Source organism: Odocoileus virginianus, chromosome X, assembly GCF_023699985.2.
Source record: "Odocoileus virginianus isolate 20LAN1187 ecotype Illinois chromosome X, Ovbor_1.2, whole genome shotgun sequence".
NCBI classification, from domain to species: Eukaryota; Metazoa; Chordata; class Mammalia; order Artiodactyla; family Cervidae; genus Odocoileus; species Odocoileus virginianus.
This window is the reverse complement of record NC_069708.1, coordinates 32,147,670-32,168,417: the sequence shown is the minus strand read 5'-3', so window position 1 is coordinate 32,168,417 and position 20,748 is coordinate 32,147,670. Positions and strand designations below refer to the sequence as shown.

Below are 20,748 nucleotides of genomic sequence, written 5' to 3'. Positions count from 1 at the left end.
AAACCTTACAGTTTGGAAGTAGAGTTACTCCCTAGGAAAACACTACCTGTATTTGCTCATGTTTTTCTTTCTGTATATTTCAGTACATAACAAATACACACATTAACTTAACATCTGTATTAAAGCAAAGTAGGCTTTTTTTTTTTAAGTAAAACATGGTTTATGAGTGCTTTTGGTGGTTTGAAAAAGATTTAAAAGATTTTGAGATATGTAATTACTGTAATTATTCAGCAGTGTTTGTTATTTCTTTTAGAAACCTATTCCCATGGAAGAGTAAATTATAACCAACTTGATGAAAGGACTGGTAAAATGGAAGAACATATGAAGAAAGAAATGCAAGAAAGACAGATTGATGGACACAAAAATAGCTGTATGATTACCAACACCTCACTGCTTTTGAACCAAGCCAATGATTTTCCCAGTATTCCTGGTACTCTGAACACTTACACTGTGGACTATGCTCCAAACACCTGCACTGTTGACAGTACTTCAAACACCTACACTGTGGACAATACTTCCAGCACTTACACTGTAGACAGTGTTCCATGCACCTACACTACCAAAGACACTTTGAGTACCTGCACTGTGAACAATACTCTGAACATTTACACTGCTGACAATACTCCCAGTACTCACACTGTTGACCACCCTCCAAGCACTTATATTACTGACAATACTCAGTGGAATTCTTCCATTGACCATGCTTCTAATACTTCCACCACAGACACTGATCTGCACCCTTCCACCAGTGAAAATAGTGTTCAGAGCCCTTCCAGCACTAATCATGCCTCCAAGACTTCCATCTCTGACAATACTCCCACACCACCACCTATTGACAGTACTCCAAGCTCTTCCATTCTTGACAGTGCTCCCAACCCTCCCATCTCTGAAAGTGCTCCAAGTACTTCTGCCACCAATGTTGCTCTCAATACAGCCAATGCGACCAGCACTTCCAACGCTGCTAGTGCTCACATTGAAACTAGTCATGGAAACAAATGCATCAACCCAGGAAGTGAAGACATCAAGTGGAAACCAGATGGAAAACGAAGCAAGAGTCCATCATCAAATACTGCAGAAAAAGGTAAGGTGAAGATTTTGGTTTTGTTGCCAATAAACAGACATTCTAATGTTAGGAGTCTCAGTGCATTTTAAATATCTAGGTGCCATTTTCTGCTTCCATTTCCTGTTGCCTTTTTTATACCCTTACTTCCCAATTCTCAATAAAACCACAATTAGGCTGCCTTTTTAAATTATGGAGAAATGACCATCTTCATGCAAAACATGTCAGGTATCTTATATACATATCACATAATTTTTTCTAGTTATCTGCCAGTAAAACATTGAAAATTACTCTATCATCCTAAAAAGTTCACATGATTTTATTTAAATTGAGGACTTCACCTTTTGTTAGAGTTCATTTAATGGCATACATTTTAGACTGCTTTCTTATTTTAAAACTTTTAATGTAAATTGCTAATAGGTGTTAGTAGATCTCTTGGTGATGATATATTTGTAGTTGGGTAATGGGCATCTACATTTATCTTGTTTTTGCCAATGTAATATTTTGTCTTGGCTTGCTTTTTTACTTTTAGAATGCAGAACAGAACATGGAAAGTCTTGCTGTTTCAGCATTGAGAAACCTGTAGTAAGTGACTAAAGAGAATATTTAAGTATTTCTTTTCATTTGCCTTGTCACTGTAAACATGAAAATTCACTGACATTGTCCCCAACACAATTTTAACTTGAAGCCTTTACCTGGATAAAATTTCATAATCTTCTTTAGCTGTTAAGTACATAAAGATCCAATGTGGCATTGTTAAAGATAATATTAATAGCTCATTGTTTAGTCACAGTATTTAAGCACCTAATATGAAAAGAATGATATACTTAGCATCAAACAAGGCTTAGGGAAAGATTACACCATAAATTACAGATTATAATTTTTAAGTATCCTACTTGAATTCTTGTTATTTGTTTTAGGTTTCTGATATTCAGACAAGCTCTGCTGTTATTTCATGGAAGACACATGGTTCTGAAAAATGCAATCATACTAAATCTCCTGTAACATTTGAATTAGCAATATCTAACAGTGGTAAAAATGGAAAATATATAAATGTATATACGTAAGTCTCTTTTTAATCATCTCTCATTTCTCATAATTCAATTCAAATATGCTCTTTAAACCTTAGCTTATATTTAGGCTAAGTACTAAAGATTTTTCTGCAGTTTTTTTTTTCAAGCTTTGGGTGTCATTTTCTTTTTGGGGGGGGTGTAATTTTCTACAGAAATAGTTTTATAAGTGGTGGTAAGTTGCCGGGTCGGTTCACAAAATTCATTGAATCATAGGTATTTTAGAGCTGAAGGGAACCTTACATATCAATTGCTCCATTCTCTTCAGTTTACAGATGTCTTATATGACAAGTTTAGACTTGGGGAAGAAAAGATTTCCTCTAATTCTCCCTTATCTTCTTTCACTTAAGGAAACATGATGGTAGGCCTTTGTGTACACAAGGGAGGTATTTGCATTGCAATGGAAATATAAGACTCGGGCTTTCGCGGGAATTTCATTACAGGAGCTCATTATAATGCGGAACTATGATAGCAGAAGGAGAAGGAAATGGCAACCCACTCCAGTCTTCTCTCATGGGAAATCCCTTGGACAGAGGAGCCTGGTGGGCTACAGTCCATGGGGTCGCAAAGAGTCAGATATGACTGAGAGACTGAGCACTCGGCATATGATAGCAGGAGAATGAGTTTAGGAATGTGCTTAGAAGATAGAACCAGGACTAGAGAGAATACAATGGAGGACACAGTAAGAGCATAACCAAACACTTCCAACACCTTCTCAACTGGATAGGGACATGCAGTCTGAAAGAGAACAAGCTGAGAGAGGCACAACAGAAAGGAAATCTTAGACAGGAAAGAAAGAGAAGTTCTTTTGCCCACTAAACAACTAGGCAAGAAATAAGTTAGAGATCTCGAGCTGTCTTACAGCACTTTAAAAATCATAAACATCTTAAATTTTATTTGCTAGAATTTGTCATCTTTATTCAGAGACTCGAAGTGAAAATTTAAATGTAATTGATTATGTAAAGTTTTATTTCTTTCATAATTAACGACTAGAAATTTTAATTTAAAAATTATAACACACAATCTTCTATATTGAGTAGAGTGATGAAAAGATGTAAAATGTGATGAAAAGATATGTATAAAATTAGGCTTTGCATGAATTTACATAATAGTCTTTTTCTGGTATTATGTATTCCACAAAAGTCATTGTTTTTTATAAAAATATACTTCTGTCTATTCCTCGTATCACCTTACAACCTTGAGACCTTCACTTAGAAGCATAGGTCTTTGCTTAGAAGTAACACTCTTTTAGCTCTTTTCCGAGGCTATTTCAGGGTTTAGAAGCTCAGGAAGCTCCTTGAGGTGGTAGAATACACCAAAGTATTTATGAGTATTTTCTCAGGAAGATGTAGGTATAGGAGCACAGCCACTCTATCCACTGTAGCAGATAGGTGGCCACCCCCAAAAGACTGCTCTGTGTGAACAAATAAATTGCATGATGCATGGTGTTTTTGAGGCTTTTCATATGAACACAATTTAAAATAAGCTAGTTATAGGCAAATCTGTATTATTACAGTGTGAAGAAGCTGTAGCAATAAAATAAAATTCCACTTCCTAGAGGTATATTAACTTGGCATGCAACTAAAGAATTTTGAATTATTAATATCACATATTTTGCATTCTTATAAAATCTGTTCGAGTTATCTAAACTTCAAGAATTGTGCTTCTTTATCAGTTGAATATATAAGATTAAGATTTTACTTAGCTTTTAAATATGTGTAAGATCTGTTATAATCAAAGGTTATCTCCACAGTGGTGATGGATTTACATTTACTCTACTTGATCTACAGCCGTTCATGGTCTATTTTGTAAGGTAAGTACTCCATCCTACATAACTCCCTCCATCATATAGCCAGTCCCACTCCTGAGTCTGTATCAGTTCACTACCTATGATTCTTATAGTCAGCCTTGCTACTTGCTAACGAGTGGTCTTTCATTCAAGTTTCAAAACAAACCCCTACAAATCCAGCATTAGTTCACTTTCTTTCATTTAAAACAGGTAAGAGGGTGGTTTGGGAGCCATTATTTGCAAGGATGCAGCTTTGTTCAATTGGGAAAATTTTTATAATTAGCTCCTAAGAAATGTATCTGGAAACTCAAGTATGCAATTTAGTACATTTGTTAGGATAAATATTTGAATGCTTACAACAATTGTCATTACATTTTTAGAATTACAACTGAAAGAGGCTCAGCACACAGAACTGTGTCTGAAGTGGTTAGCTTCACAACTTCAGGTTGCAAACCAGACCCTCCGCTTGCACCCAAACTGATTAATCGATCCAAGAGCAGCCTGAATTTACAGTGGAAAGTAAGGATTTTACTGCCAAAAGTACTTCAAAATGTTTTTTAATTTAAAAACATTCTTTCCACTCTGTCTTGAATGTTAAATGTGAAATTTTGTTTGCTTCATCTGACCTATTCCCCTAGCACTTTTCCATCTCCATAATCATCTTTCTCTTTCTGTCTATATAGAGCATCAAGTAAATGATAAATGTCAATCAAAATTTCAATAACTAATGAAAGTTGAAATGTCAATTTCTATAACCTAAATACATTTGTAATTGTGACTAACAATAAGTCTACCTCTCATTTTACTTTAAGTACTAACTTTCTTCCTTGCATAAAATTTAGGAAGCACAACAAAACATAAAATTTGCAATGTCTTATAGACTGCAAAAAGTACATTTTAATTTTAATATCTGAATTACCTCAAAAATAAAATGCAAACAGATTAATTTTACAGTGGTTTCTTTTACTTTGGTCGTATATACATGTGTGTGGTTGGGTGGGTATACTGTGTAAAAAATAGCTCACTATAATTTTATCTTTCTGATATTTTTAGGGTTCCAATGGTAATGGTTCTAAAATAAACAGCTTCTTTTTGGAGTGGGATGAGGTAAGCAGTTTTTTTAAAGCACTTATTTGTAAATTATTAATATTATGAATTTTTATTTGAAACATTTTATAATGTTCTAATATTTTATGTATATTATTAAGGGCAAAGGTGAAGACTTCAAAAGTTGCTATATAGGAACCATGAAACAGAACAAGATCCTTAAACTGAATGCTTCTACAAAATATTCATTCAGATTAGCTGCCAAAAATAAGTTCGGCTTGAGGTACATTGAACTACTACAATATTTAAAAGTCTATACTTCAATAAGAACTTGAAACTAATTTTTCCATCTTCATTTCTTTTTCAGTGATTTCAGTGAAATAGCAGTCTTCCATACATCAGGAACTGTGCCTCCAACACCTTCACCCCCTAAGCTGAAAGAAGCAGGAATCTGTAATTTGTCATTAGAATGGTGTGCCCCAACTAACACAAATTCAAATGACAGTCTTACTTATGTACTAGAAATGGAGCAAGCAGGATCTGTAAGTTTTTCTTTCATATCCTTTAGTCTTCAACTTCAGTCTTAGGTATATATATATATTTTTTTTTTCGCTTTTGTTTTTGTTTTGCTGTTTGTTTTTTTTTTTCATTTATTTTTATTAGTTGGAGGCTAATCTTAGGTATATTTTATATGCATTTTACTCTGAAAAAATAGGATTTTATTAATTTAATTAACTTACTTTGATCAAAGTATATGATTCCTGAGTCTCAGTGTTCTGGATGGGACCAGTGCAGAGCTAAGGTTAAGCAAGCCTGTACAGGGAGATCTTACGGTACCCAAGTCCCTACAAATAAGTTAGAAGTAGCAACAGCCATAACAACAGAACAGAGACTCAGAGAAGTGTGTTAGTTCTTCAACTCTGTGCCTATCCTGGACAAACATGCATGGTCACACAGATTTTCTACATACTTCATCAGGGCAAGCCATTTCCTCATCTCCCTGAATCCCTGATGTGGGTGGAGGGCAAATTGCTTCATTCCATTCCGAACTTTCAAGTCTATACTGAATAGACTAGTCAACTTAAAAAGCAACTATAACTTTTATGTTATGTATATTTTACCACGTTTAAAAAAAAAACTAATATTTAGGTATTTTGTGTAAGTAATATGTTAAGTGCCTTCATATACATTATCTCATTACATCCTGAAAAAAAGGAGCCCTTTAAAGTAGAAATTATCTCTATTTTTTTTATATACAGAGAAACTGAATTTCAGAGTCTAAGGGCCTTTCTCAGAACCACCCAGATGGAAAATAAGTTGAAGCTGGAACTTGAACCCAGGCCTGTCTCATTCCTAAATTCATTGTTGTTCATTTCCAGGGGTTGGGTTTTAAACCTGAATACAATGGAGAAGATCTTTCATGCACTATAAGAAATCTTCAGAGAAGTACCACGTACAAGTTCAGGGTATGTGGCTATAATTTATAACTTGCATCATATATTAATATAAAAGTATACACTTCACTAAAGATAAAAATGAGTGTCTTTTGGGGTTGAAATGAAACCTTTTCGTGTTTAGTTCTCAGAAATTTTCAGTCAAATAACTTGCTTTACAGTGTTATTTGCAAACTGCACATTTTCAAATCACACATTTATTCCCAATGGTCAACCAAAGTATTCTCTTTCACTCAAACAGATCTTTGCCTGCAATACAGAAGGAAGAAGCAAACCCAGTAGAGAAGTAAAATATGCTACCTGTCCAGATAAGCCTGGATCCCCTAAAAAACCATACATAAAGGGAAAGATCCATGCACACAGAGTAAAAATTGGATGGGGTAAGTAATGTTTTTCTATTTTAAAACTCACTCTAAATATTAACTATTGAGAAAAAAATCTTCCTCTAATTGCCCTCAGCTTTACAAAGTAGTCTCTTAATCATTTGTATATTAAATACTTTACCATATAAATGTTCTATTATAAATGATGTTCTTTTTTCTAGTTCTCTATTGCTATCTCATTAATTCACATATGAACAAATTACTGAACCTTATATGAGCCTTTAAAATTATGGTTGTTCAAAGGAAACTATAAGCAAGGTGAAAAGACAGCCCTCAGATTGGGAGAAAATAATAGCAAATGAAGCAACAGACAAAGGATTAATCTCAAAAATATACAAGCAACTCCAAGCAGCTCAATTCCAGAAAAATAAATGACCCAATCAAAAAAGGAGCCAAAGAACTAAACAGACATTTCTCCAAAGAAAACATACAGATGGCTAACAAACACATGAAAAGATGCTCAACATCACTCATTATCAGAGAAATGCAAATCAAAACCACAATGAGGTACCATTACACTCCAGTCAGGATGGCCGCTATCCAAAAGTCTACAAGCAATAAATGCTGGAGAGGGTGTGGAGAAAAGGGAACCCTCTTAACACTGTTGGTGGGAATGAAAACTAGTACAGCCACTATGGAGAACAGTGTGGAGATTTCTTAAAAAGCTGGAAAGAGAACTGCCATATGACCCAGCAATCCCACTTCTGGGCATACACACCGAGGAAACCAGATCTGAAAAAGACACGTGAACCCCAGTGTTCATCACAGCACTGTTTATAATAGCCAGGACATGGAAGCAACCTAGATGCCCATCAGCAGACGAATGGATAAGAAAGCTGTGGTACATATACACCATGGAATATTACTCAGCCATTAAAAAGAATTCATGTGAATCAGTTCTAATGAGATGGATGAAACTGGAGCCCATTATACAGAGTGAAGTAAGCCAGAAAGATAAAGAACATTACAGCATACTAACACATATATATGGCATTTAGAAAGATGGTAATGATAACCCTATATGCAAAACAGAAAAAGAGACACAGATGTACAGAACAGACTTTTGGACTCTGTGGGAGAAGGCGAGGGTGGGATGTTTCAAGAGAACAGCATCGAAACATGTATATTATCAAGGGTGAAACAGATCACCAGCCCAGGTGGGATGCATGAGACAAGTGCTCGGGCCTGGTGCACTGAGAAGACCCAGAGGAATCGGGTGGAGAGGGAGGTGGGAGGGGGGACCGGGATGGGGAATACATGTAAATCCATGGCTGATTCATGTCAATGTATGGCAAAAAACACTACAATATTGTAAAATAATTAGCCTCCAACTAATAAAAATAAATGAAAAAAAAAAAAAGAAAGCTGAGCACTGAAGAATTGATGCTTTTGAACAGTGGTGTTGGAGGAGACTCTTGAGAGTCCCTTGGACTGTAAGGAGATCAAACCAGTCAATCCTAAAGGAAATCAGTTCTGAATATTCATCAGAAAAACTGATACTGAAGCTGAAACTCCAATACTTTGGCCACCTGATGCAAAGAAGGGACTCATTGGAAAAGACCCTGATGCTGGGAAAGATTGAAGGCAGGAGGAGAAGGGGATGACAGAGGATGGGTTGCTTGGATGGCATCACTGACTCAATGGACATGGGTTTGAGTAAGCTCCAGGAGTTGGTGATGGAAGGGAAGGCTGGTGTGCTGCAGTCCGTGGGGTCACAAAGAGTTGGACCTGACTAAGCGACTGAACTGAACAATTACTTATGTGAATTCAAAAATACTCATAATAAGACACGTTTTTTCATTTCAGCTGAGAAAGAGGAAAGATTGTAAAGAAATCACTCTCTGATAAATGTATTTTGATTTTACATATTAATGTTTCTTTCCTAAGAATTTTTCCATTTTTATTATCAGATAGGCAACAATTAAAAGTGATGGTATTTAATGCCAAAAAAAATTATGGTTGTTACAAGTAAGATAATATCTAATATAGAGGCTGTAATTAGGACACACTGATGATAAATATCAACTTGACAAGATATTATACAAATTATTTTGCCTCTAAACTAGGAAAATCCACTTTAAGGTACATACAATTAGCATTTCAGTCTCCTCCAAAGAACTTTAAAATGTTACTTAAGTAACATTCTAATAATGTAATTTGATTATGTTCTTATGATCTTTATTAATATCTGAATATTAATATCCTGTTAAGTTTCATGTTTGCATTTTTCTTCCATGAAAAATCTTAATTTATGAGATAACATTGCAATGAAAGACTTTTAAGTTTACTCAAGAATAATTTTAATTTTATTTCTCTTTTTCAGAACCACCCGAAGATAATGGTGGGACAAACATTTCAAGTTACAGTTTAGAAGTTAGGGAGAATTTGGATGGTAAGGCATCATGATTTTTTTAAGGTTTTATTCTGAAATAACTTTAGACTTGCCTAGAAGCTACAAAAATAGTATAGAGAATTCCCATGTGCAACCTTCACTTAGCTTCTCTTAATATTAATATCTTAATGCAATATCATAGAACAATTATCAAAGCCAGGAAATTGCCACTGGTATAATACTATTAACTAAACCCTAGAACTTACTTGGATTTCTCCAGTTTTTGATAACAAATCATATTTACTAACTGATCTAGTATGATTTTATGGTTAATTCTATGGGGGATATACTTAATTACTGTAAATAGGTTATTGGACAGTAGTTAACTTCCAAAATGGTATATACATGAGATAAGATTTATAAGCTACCTATAAAAATTGGACAAATTTGCTTCTATCCCTTCAGTGAATTTCTGGAACATAATCTACAATGGAACCACAAGGGAATTTCTGTACAATCACCTGCAACCTGGTACTACATATAAACTAAGAGTCTTTTGCACTTCACCTATAGGCCATAGCCAGGTGAGAAAAGAGAGAAAGAAAAGTTTTTAAATTGAGTATTGATTTAAATTATGTTCCAAAGAAATTGTAGTGCATTAGATTGTGTTCAACATTTACTGCTGTTAGTCTATTTACATATAGCAATAAAAGACAGTTAAACCATTAAATTGTGAAAAAAAATAAAAATAAACATAAAAAATAAATTGAGGGTTGAAATGAACTGTATAATATTACTAAATGTTTTAAAAAACTAAACTTGAATTCAGTAGCCATAAGGTACTTTGTATTTTTCTTAGCCTTCAGATATATTGACTGTTCAGACACCTAATCTTTCTCCTGCATCTTGCTGTCCTCCACCCTTGAATGGTAAAGTGCAGTCCAAAGAAACCAACATCCAATGCAGTAAGGCTTCTTCTGTGATTTTAATTACTGACCTAAATTTCCTGTTTTGTAACTTCTGATTTTTATATTCATATATTCAGTTGGCCAAAAAGTTTCTTTGGTTTTAAGTAAAAATTAGACACATTTTTCATTTTTACCAAGAGCTTTATTGAACATGTTCACCGTTTTGTTCCACTGCCTTCTGCCATTTTTTCAGGAAACTTCATAATTCCATCTTCCCAAAACTTTCTTTTTGAGCAAAAGACTATTCCAGATGCCTTTTACAGTATTCCGGGGAATTGAAATATTTTCCAATAAGAGAATTTTATAAAAAATGAAAGAAATGGAAACCTGAAGGTGAAATGTCTGGTAAATATAGCAGATAAATTAGGACTTCCCAGACAAGCTGTAACTGTTTTTGCCTGGTCATCAAAGAAACGTGCAGTCTTGTGTTATACTGATGGAAGATTATATGTTTTCTGTTGATTAATTCTAGTGTTTTTCATCAAGTGTGGCTTTTAGTTGGTCTAATTGGGAGCAATACTTATTGGAATTAATCGTTTGGCTTTCCAGAAGGAGCTCATAATACAGGACTCCCTTCCAATCCCATCATGTACACAACATCACCTTCTTTGGATGAAGACTGGCTTTTGGTGTGGTTGGTGGTGATTCATTTCACTTACCTCATGATCTCTTCCATTCCACATTATTGTACAGTATCCACTTTTCATCACCCATCACAATCTCTTTTTAAAACGGAATGTTTTCATTATGTTTAAATACAAAATCATGTGAGGAATTATGATCAAGAAGATTTTTTTCCGCTTAACTTTTGTGGACCCCAAACATCAAAGCGATTAACATAACCAAGCTTTATGTGAATTATTTTCAACACTTGATTTGGATATTTGGAGTATGTCTGCTATCTCCTACATGGTATAACATTGATTGTTCTCAATTAATGTTTCAATTTGATCCCTATCAACTTTAGCTGGTCTACCAACTGTGGAGCATCGTCGAGGAAGAAATCTCAAGCAAGATACTTCACAAACCACATTTGATACATTCAATCAGCCTCAGCATTTTCTCCATATACTTCACAAATCTTTTTTGGTGTTTTTACCTTTTTTGAAATAATAAATCATAATATGCTGAAATGTTGCTTTTTTTCTTCCATCTTCAACACTAAAATAGCTACAAAAACTCACCAATTTCATTGTCTTTTTAAATGCATGCTGATATGATAGCTGTTACAATACAAGCTTACAAAATTGTTTTCAATGAAGTTAAAGGCAACTAAGCTCCACTAGAGTCATCTTACAGAAAATAAATGAACATTTTGGCCAACTCAATATTAAATCTATTAAAACAGAATAAATGGTTTTCTTTTAGTGCAAAATCAAATAATGTCTAGAAAGTTATTTCTTGGTAACTAAAATCAGAAAAAAAAATTTAAATGTCTGGGAATTAAAAAGCTAACTAACACAAATTGGTATAATTTGAGCTTTTTGTTACTTTGGCATAAAGTAACTATTATAACATATCTTCTTAAATTATATTGTGTTTTTAAGTACCATCCTTAAAATTTGCAATTTTTAAGTTAATTTTGCATATTTTTCAGATAGTAGGAAGTTGCTAAATAACACAGGAAGCCTAGTATGGCACTCTGTGATGACCCAGAGAGATGAGATGAGGGGAAAGGAGGGAGGGGAGAGAGCAGAAAGGTATACATATGTGTGCATATATATGTGTGTGTGCATGCATAATTATGCTGAAGCTTGTCATGCTGCAGTCCATGGGGTTGTGAAGAGTTGGACATGACTTGGCAACTGAAAAACATATAACTATTACTGATTTGCATTGTTATATGGCAGAAATCAACACAAAATTATAATTTTTCATCAATTAAAAAAGAAAAATTAAAAAATTGTATATTTTTACAGACAATTCTCCTACAAAAGGAAATTCTGAAGTACTTATAAATGTCAAAAAGGCAAATGGTAACCAAGATGATGCACAAGGGCACTCTGACTCAGAAGTGAAATGCACAGTGAGTAAATTCATTCCTAGAGAATTCAGTTTCTGGTTAAAAGCAACAAATAAATCTGGGAAAACTAAATTGTTCAGCTGACCATTTGTTGTTCATTTCACTTTGGATGAAAACATGCTTCTACTTCTTATCAAGGTGGGGAGTGAACATGCCTGTACAATCATTTGTATGTCTGTTTATTTGTTTCTTTGTGGTTATTTGCAGTCTGGATCTCACTCAGTGACATGTGAAACTGCTTCAGTCCCAAGCCCTCCTACTCAATGTGGTATACCTGTGCTAACCTGCAAGAGTCCAACCTGTGTTGTTGTTAGTTGGGAAGTACGTTATCAGTTTATTAATTTTGGTGATATAAAAGCACAGTAATTGGTTTAGAAATTTCTTTTAAAGTCTATAACTCCCTAAGGAGTCAGAGTCTAGATTAGGGTTCCATAAATTTTGGACCATGGTTTTAGAACACACCTAAGACCTGTTGCTAGTGCTATTAGAAAGGCTAAGGCTATGGTAATCCTGCTTTCCAAATCTTATCTTTTTCAAGGATAATAAATTTAGAAAACCAAAGAGACAATCAATATGCAACCAATTGAATTTTTTAAACTAAAATAAGAGATAATAAAATTAAATCTATTTATAGGTTTTTAAAAGTTTCATTAGGAAACCTCTGGTAATTTGTTTACATATAACCATGGTATGACACATAAGAAATGTGACTGTGAAGTCATGAAGATTTTTTTAAAATTTACATCCATTTGAATATCTTCCCCTTCAATCTAATCAAACTCAAAAAGAATTTGCCTAGGTATCTTTGATTTTTTTCTTCCCTTTTTCCCAAATTCTAGCAGAGAATTTTTAACATTAACAAAAAACCTTTAGTCTGATAATAATAAATGATTACCTATAATGAAAGAGAATGTAAAAATATGGAGAAAATATTTATATATAGAGAGAGAGATATGAATCACTTTACTGTACACCTGAAATGAACACATTTTAAATCAACTATATTACAATAAAAATTTTTAAAAATAATAAAAAGTGATTGATCTGTTCACACCATTGTATAAAAGCCAGAGAGTATTGGGCTTTGTGTTTGATCCCACTAGTATGTTGGATTATCCAATCCTTTCTCTTAATTTCATTTGAGCCATTTAATGTTAAGTTCAGTGTTCAACATTATGTTTATTTCTGTAGTTGTCTATATTTCATTCCATTTAATAGATTATAGGCTTTGACACTGAAAGGATCATATTGTTACTTTCCATAGTATTGAGTATAGTGAATCCTTATAGAAAGAGATAAATTTTTTGTTTTTGTTGCATTTTTCAGACTCCTGTATGTAATGTTGCTGAAATCACTGATTACAGACTAGAGTGGGGACAAACTGAAGATTCGATGCACTTGATTTACACTGGCCCTTGTCTGAGCTATGAAGTTAAAGGTCTCATTCCTGCCACTACGTATTTTTGCAGAGTTCAGGTAATCCTAACAGTTCTTCCAATGTAAAGAAAGTATTAAGCTATGCTATTCACACTCATAATATACCATTTTCAGTGTAAAGACCAGAAGGAAGTCACAGACTTCCAAATCTTAAATATTCATCATATCCAGCAACAACATTCTGGGTTCTTTTACCTTGCTTTTAAAGCCTCACATAATCTGGCACCTACTTTCTCTTTTTAAATTTATTTATTTTTTAATTGAACGACAATTGCTTTACAGAATTTTGTTGTTTTCTTTCAAACATCAACATGATGGCACCTATTTTCTATTCCAACTTGATCTGACATTATTTTCTCTTCAGTTCTATATTTCCCAAATTTCCCTGAACTAACACTCACTTGAAATGCTTTTATAAAACACTAAATTCTGCACCTCCACTCAGACCTACTGAATCAAATTTTCTAATCCAGAGATCTACTAATCTGTATACTATAAAAGCACCCAAAGTGATAATTATCATTAATTAAGAAAAACTGTGTAAACCATACCAAACAAACAAGTCTACTGCCACCCCAAGTATGTTTTGTACATTTGTTCATACTGGTTGTCTGCTATCTTGTTCCATAAAGCCAAGTTTCTGCATGAATGCTACCCTGAATACCTTAGGTGGAAGTGATCCCTTCAACTTCTACTCGAATTAGAAAATTTATAACTTTAAGGTTTGGGGAAACAGCCTACATTTATAATTACCTGATATGTTGTCCATATAGTGTTAAGCCATCAAATTCTAGGAACCCTAATACTGGCACCTGAGCTGCATGTTCCAGATTGCCTTTCATAACTGGAAGTTGGAGGGTTTCTTAAGTATTTTTTTAGAAAAGAATCCTTTGTAATATTTTTGGATACCCCTACTTTTGTATGAGAAAAATGCTCTCATAATATATATTTATTAGACAGCCACCACAATAGTTCAAAGAATAGGGGAGTTAATGAACATTAAGTTTGCTGTAGTGGGTCAGACATTAATGGTGAGACATTAATTAATTTAAAAGATATTAAAGAGGTGAAAATCAATGGACTAGCTTCTAGCCAAGACAGAGTAGCCCCATAATTCCCAGGTCTTCCCTCTTACAACCAAAAAATCCTGAGCATAATGCAACAAGCAAACATAGGAAAACTCTGAATGGTGGAAAGAAAGAAAAATGTGGAAGAAAAGAAATCCTGGGGGACTCACAACTTGAATAACAAGTGAGCCCCTAGACTTCCTTATCATCTCCCATATAGCCCAAAAAGGGTGTGAGAGAAGTCTCCAACTCAAAATTTCCAAAAGGGACAAACCGAACAAAAACTCCAAGAAAAGCCTGTTCCACCCCAGCCCTGGCAGAATGACTGGCAATAAGGTAGCCTAAGAAAAGAAAATATTGTTGGCAATACCCACTTTACTCCACGAAAACATCAACAGAAAAATTACACATATCCCTGTCCTTCCCCACCCATGAAATTTGAACAGGGCTAGTAGGAAGATGACTATCCAATTTACCCCAGAAGCAAGCAACATGCTCTAATTTCCATAGCCAGAGATATCAGTTTTGGCAGGGTCAAGCAGGTAATTAATCTTCCATCCTCTGCCTGGCAGAAGCAGGCAGTACTCTGCTTCCATTCCCCTGCTAGCTGGTGTCAGTATGGCCAAGCATACCTCTTCCATACCTCTCACATGGAAGCAGGCAGCAGCTCTCTAATTCCGTTGTAAGGGCAGTGTTGGCAAGCTCAGCCTCCACCCCCACCCAGCAGGAACATACTGAACAAAGTGGTATGATTCAGGCTAGTTAGCTCTCTACTTTCCTCCTGCTCCTGTATCAGTGAGACCGAGAGTGAAGCTGAACTTACATGTCCACCTACCAGCACTGAGACTGAAAGACAATATGGGAAGCAGAGTTAGTCAGCACTCAGGCCCACCCGCCTTCACCTGCTGTCAGTATGGTCCAGTGGAGAGCTCAGTCTCCATATCTTCTCAGCCATTAGAGAGGGATCTAGGTGTTGAGAAAGCTATGCTACTTGGTGCCTCAGTCTCCCCAGACCCAGTTGGGAGCTGAGTTTACACTCACACCCTGAATAAACAGAGGTGTTAGTCCTGCACTTCCCTTCTCCATGGTATCAGCACAACCCAGTGAGGACTTGAGCTTATACCCACACTCAGAGACAGCGATGCAGTATAAATAGTTGCCCTACTTTTTCTGGAAAGAAATCAAAGGGGCCTAGACAAAAGCTGAACTTCCACCCTACTCAACATTTGCACTATACCTCTGGAGGGGTACAGTCTACTAAATTCAGTTCAATTCAGTCGCTCAGTCATGTCTGACTCTTTGCAACCCCATGGACTGCAGCACGCCAGGCTTCCCTGTCCATCACCAACTCCCAGAGCCTACTCAAACTAATGTCCATTGGGTTGGTGATGCCATCCAACCATCTCATCCTCTGTTGTCCCCTTCTCCTCCCACTTTCAATCTTTCTGAGCATCAGGGTCTTTTCCAATGAGTCGGTTCCTCGCATCAGGTGGCCAAAGAATTAGAGTTTCAGCTTTCAGCATCAGTCCTTCCAATGAATACTCAGGACTGATTTCCTTTAGAATTGACAGGTTTGATCGCCTTGCAATCCAAAGGAGTCTCAAGAGTATTCTCCAACACCACAGTTCAAAAGCATCAATTAATTAATTTTAAATCTCTCACAGAAAATGGAAAATGAGAGAGCTCCCACTTCATTTTATGAGGACAGTATTACCCCAAAACCAAAATAAAAAATAATACAAAAAAAGAAATCTGCAGACAAATAGATTATTAATAGACTGTTAATTTAGAAACACATTAAAAAAACCCTTAACAAAATGTTGGCATTTCAAATCTGACATTGTATAAAAAGAATTATATACTTTGACCAAGTGGAGTATATTTCAGGTTTGCAAGCCTGGTTCAAAATTGAGTAATCAACCACCGTGATGTACTATACAAACAAGTTGAAGAGGAAAAAAAATAGTATGATCACATCAATTGACAAAAAATATGTTTGACAAGATCCAACAACCATTCATGCTTTTTTTAAATCTCAAAATTAGGAATGGATGGGGGCTTCCTCAACTTGATAAAGACCATCTACAAAAAACTTATAGCTAACATAGTTAATGGTGAAAGGTGATTCCCCTAAGATTAAGAACAAGACAAAGATGTTCTCACCACTCTTACCCAACATAAAATCAGAAATTTTCAGACACTGAAATAAGGTGAGTAAAGAAAATAAAAGGCATACATGCTATAAGGGAATAAATAAAACCATCACATTCTGCAGATAACATGTTTATCTACACAGACCATACCAAGGAATGTACCAAAAAATCTTGTAGAACCAATATGTGAAGTAAGCAAGGTCTTCATGACACAAGATCAATACCCCCAAATCAATCACATTTCTATATACTAACAACAAATATGTAAAAACAGAAATTTAAAGCACAATAACATTTACAATAACTCTAGAGAAAATGAAACATGTAGGTATAATTCCAACAAAACATGTACTGTACATATGTGCTGAACTTTACAAAATGCTAATTAATCAAAGACCCAAATAACTAGAGAGACATATTGTGTTAAAAAATTGGAATACATGTTTCATGCTTAATTTCCCCAAAATGATTTATGGGTTTAATACAAATCCTATCAAAATCTAAGCAAAATTACCAATAGATACAAACAATCTCATTCTAAAATTTATGTGGAAATTCACAGCATCTAAAATAGATCAATCAACCTTGAAAAACAAAACTAAGGTGGAAGAAACCACTCTATCTAATGTTAAAAATTTACTGTATGGATATAATAATAAAGACAGTGTAGTATTAGTGAACAGACAGACACATAAGTCAATGGAACAGAATAGAGAACTGAGAAATCAACCTACACAAATATGCCCAACTGATTTTTGGCAAGATGCAAATAAGTTAAGAATGCCCTTTTCAACAGATTATGCTGGATAAATTGAATATATAGCCAAAAAAACACAAATCTCTCACCTTATATTTATAAAAACTAACTCAGAATGGACCATAGAAAACTGAAAAATAAAACACAAAACTTTTAGAAAAAATTACAGGAGGAAATCTTCAGGATTTCCTGAAGCTAGGAAAAGAGTTCTCAAACTTGATATCAAAAGCACAAGCCATAAAATGAAAATTTGATAAATTTGAGCTACTTAAACTTAAAAACTTACTCTGCATAATCCCCTGTGGAGAGGAAAATAAAGCTATGCTACAGGCTGGGAGAGAATCTTTACAAAACACATATCCAGCAAAGGAGCAATATCTAGAATATATAAAGAACTCTCAAACCTCAACAGTTTTAAACCCAAACAACCTAGTTAGAAAATGCAACTCACAGAAAAGAATATACAGATGGTAAATAAGCACATGAAAAGATTTTCAACATAATTAGCCATTAGGGAAATGCATGATGAGATATCATGATCCACCTATCAGAATGGTTGAAATAATAGTAAAATAAACAAATAAATAAAAATAGTGATAACACTAAATGCTGGCAAAGACATGGAGAAACTGAATTACTCATACATTTCTGATGGGAATTACATCCACTCTGTAAAAGAGTAAGGCAGTTTCTCACAAAACTAAACATACACTTAACTATATTCCAACATTCTTGGGCACTTAGACAAATAAAAACATACATTCGCAATAAAAACCTGTACATGGATGTTCATAGCACTTTTATTTGTAAGGACCAAAAATTAGAAACAGGTCAGATGTCCTTCAACAGGTAAATGATTAAAGTAACTGTACTACATCCATACCATGGCTAACTATTTGAAAATAAAAGGAATCAAACTATTGATACACACAACAGCTTTGACAGATCACAGAATTATGCTGCCTAAAAATATCTATCTGAAAAATTCACATACTGCTTTATTCTATTTACATTTTTATAAATATTTTTGAAAAAAACATAATTATAGTTATGAAGAACAAATTACTGGTTGTCAGGGATTAGGAAAAAGGGGGAGGGAGAAAACATCACTGAGGCTATAAAAGGGTAAATTGTGATGGAGCTTCTATCCTAACTGGATTGGTGATTACATGAAGCTACACATGTGATAAAATGTAATAGAAATAAATATACACACAAATGAGCACATGTAAAATTGGTGAAATCTGAGTAACATCGATGGAATGTATTAATATTAATTTCCTGATTATAATATTGTACTATAGTTATGCAAAATATTACCTTTGGGGAAAGTGGGTGAAAGATACACTAGAATCTGCAGTGATCTCAAAATAAAAAATTTTACAAAGTTGGTGAAACTTGATGAATAGATGTGAATTTTGGGCTACCACCACCAGAGATAGAAACTACAAGTTGAAGAAAAGGAAGAAAGTTTGATGGGATAAATGAGTTCGGTTTGGGTATATTTTTCCTAAACTGTCCATATTAGCACTCTTCATTTACCTTCCCAGTTTTAGACTCTTCACCTTCTTAAATATGCAACCTACAGACTTCTGTGTATATGTCAGCATCTTAGAACCATATTGTTTCATATTGCAATATATAAATGTATCCAATCAATGTTATACACCTTAAAATTACACAATGTTATGTGCCAATTATATCTAAAATTTTTATTCCATATTGTTAGAATTGGAGTTTAAGAATGTTTATTTTGTGAATTTGTATATACAAAGAAAGGAAAAAACTAATCACCTGGATTCCCATTCCCAACGTTCTCTCTGCTTCCTCTTAAGAGAGATCCATGAAAATTGTAAAGAAGGGCAAGATGGCTTGGATTCTTGCAAATGTGATGTCACTTAGGCAAGGCCTGGTTTCTTGGGTATGAGAAGATCTCACATGTGAAAATAAAGCCACAAGCAAAATCCAAACCACATACACACAAGAAAATTTGTTTCTATGCAACAAAATGGTTTATGTACAAAAACCAAGTAATAGTGAATCTCTAACAGAATATACTTTTTCAGGCTGTAAACATAGTTGGAGTTGGAATGTTTGGAGACACTGGCATAGTAACCACACCAGCAACTATACCAGCAGTAGTAACAGTGTTACAAGAATTTGAAAACAAAGTTCCTGCCAAATTGGCATCATCTTGCATTGCTATTCAATGGGAGGAACCAGATTGCCATGGTTCTGCAATCACCGGCTATAACATTGAATATGGAGACAGAAAAATGTTGACTGTTAATAGAGTAACAGAATGTCTTCTGAAAAATCTACAGCCTGATACCACATACAAGTAAGTCACTTATATCTTACTTAGGTAGATGGAAAGCTTTTTGAGACGTTTGAGCAGTTCTACATTTGTAGGTTTATACAATATTTGGGAAATAGATGGGAAGACAGTGGAAACAGTGTCAGACTTCATTTTGGGGGGGGCTCCAAAATCACTGCAGATGATGACTGCAGCCATGAAGTTAAAAAATGCTTACTCCTTAGAAGAAAAGTTATGATCAACCTAGCTAGCATATTAAAAAGTAGAGACATTACTTTGCCAACAGAGGTCCATCTGGTCAAGGCTATGGTTTTTCCAGTGGTCATATATAGATGTGAGAGTTGGACTGTGAAGAAAGCTGAGCGCCGAAAAATTTATGCTTTTGAACTATGGTGTTGGAGAAGACTCTTGAGAGTCCCTTGGACTGCAAGGAGATCCAACCAGTCCATCCTAAAGGAGATCAGTCCTGGGTATTCATTGGAAGGACTGATGTTGAAGCTGAAACTCCAATACTTTGGCCACCTCATGTGAAGAGTTGACTCATTGGAAAAGACCCTGATGCTGGGAGAGATTGGGGGCAGGAGGAGAAGGGGACGGCAGAGGATGAGATGGCTGGATGGCATCACCGACTCGATGGGCATGAGTTTGAGTAAACTCCGGGAGTTGGTGATGGACAGGGAGGCCTGGAGTGCTGCGATTCATGGGGTCGCAAAGAGTCGGACATGACTGAGTGATTGAACTGAACTGAACTGAACAACCTACATAACATTTTCTTTGAAACAGATTTCTATTGTTTTAGAAAAATTGGGCATTACTAAGAGTCAGTTTCTCCTCCTCATTAAGAATTGTCAATAGTGGCTATGCAAATTCAAGATTTTTGACTCAGAAATT

The 20,748-nt window shown here is 34.9% G+C and overlaps 1 protein-coding gene across 1 annotated transcript in view; it reads left to right on the top strand.

Annotated features, from left to right (window-relative positions):
* Window positions 1-20,748, top strand: part of LOC110121973 (fibronectin type III domain containing protein 3C1-like) — a 53,598-nt gene that overhangs the window by 14,638 nt on the left and 18,212 nt on the right. The window contains exons 7-23 of the mRNA XM_070461776.1: window positions 254-1,081; window positions 1,593-1,645; window positions 1,981-2,123; window positions 3,884-3,943; window positions 4,300-4,438; window positions 4,973-5,026; window positions 5,128-5,249; window positions 5,334-5,508; window positions 6,346-6,432; window positions 6,662-6,800; window positions 9,127-9,195; window positions 9,601-9,719; window positions 9,995-10,100; window positions 12,023-12,129; window positions 12,334-12,447; window positions 13,453-13,602; window positions 19,607-19,881. Coding sequence (XP_070317877.1) covers window positions 254-1,081; window positions 1,593-1,645; window positions 1,981-2,123; window positions 3,884-3,943; window positions 4,300-4,438; window positions 4,973-5,026; window positions 5,128-5,249; window positions 5,334-5,508; window positions 6,346-6,432; window positions 6,662-6,800; window positions 9,127-9,195; window positions 9,601-9,719; window positions 9,995-10,100; window positions 12,023-12,129; window positions 12,334-12,447; window positions 13,453-13,602; window positions 19,607-19,881 — 2,740 coding nt within the window. The remainder of the gene's footprint in view (window positions 1-253; window positions 1,082-1,592; window positions 1,646-1,980; window positions 2,124-3,883; window positions 3,944-4,299; window positions 4,439-4,972; window positions 5,027-5,127; window positions 5,250-5,333; window positions 5,509-6,345; window positions 6,433-6,661; window positions 6,801-9,126; window positions 9,196-9,600; window positions 9,720-9,994; window positions 10,101-12,022; window positions 12,130-12,333; window positions 12,448-13,452; window positions 13,603-19,606; window positions 19,882-20,748) is intronic.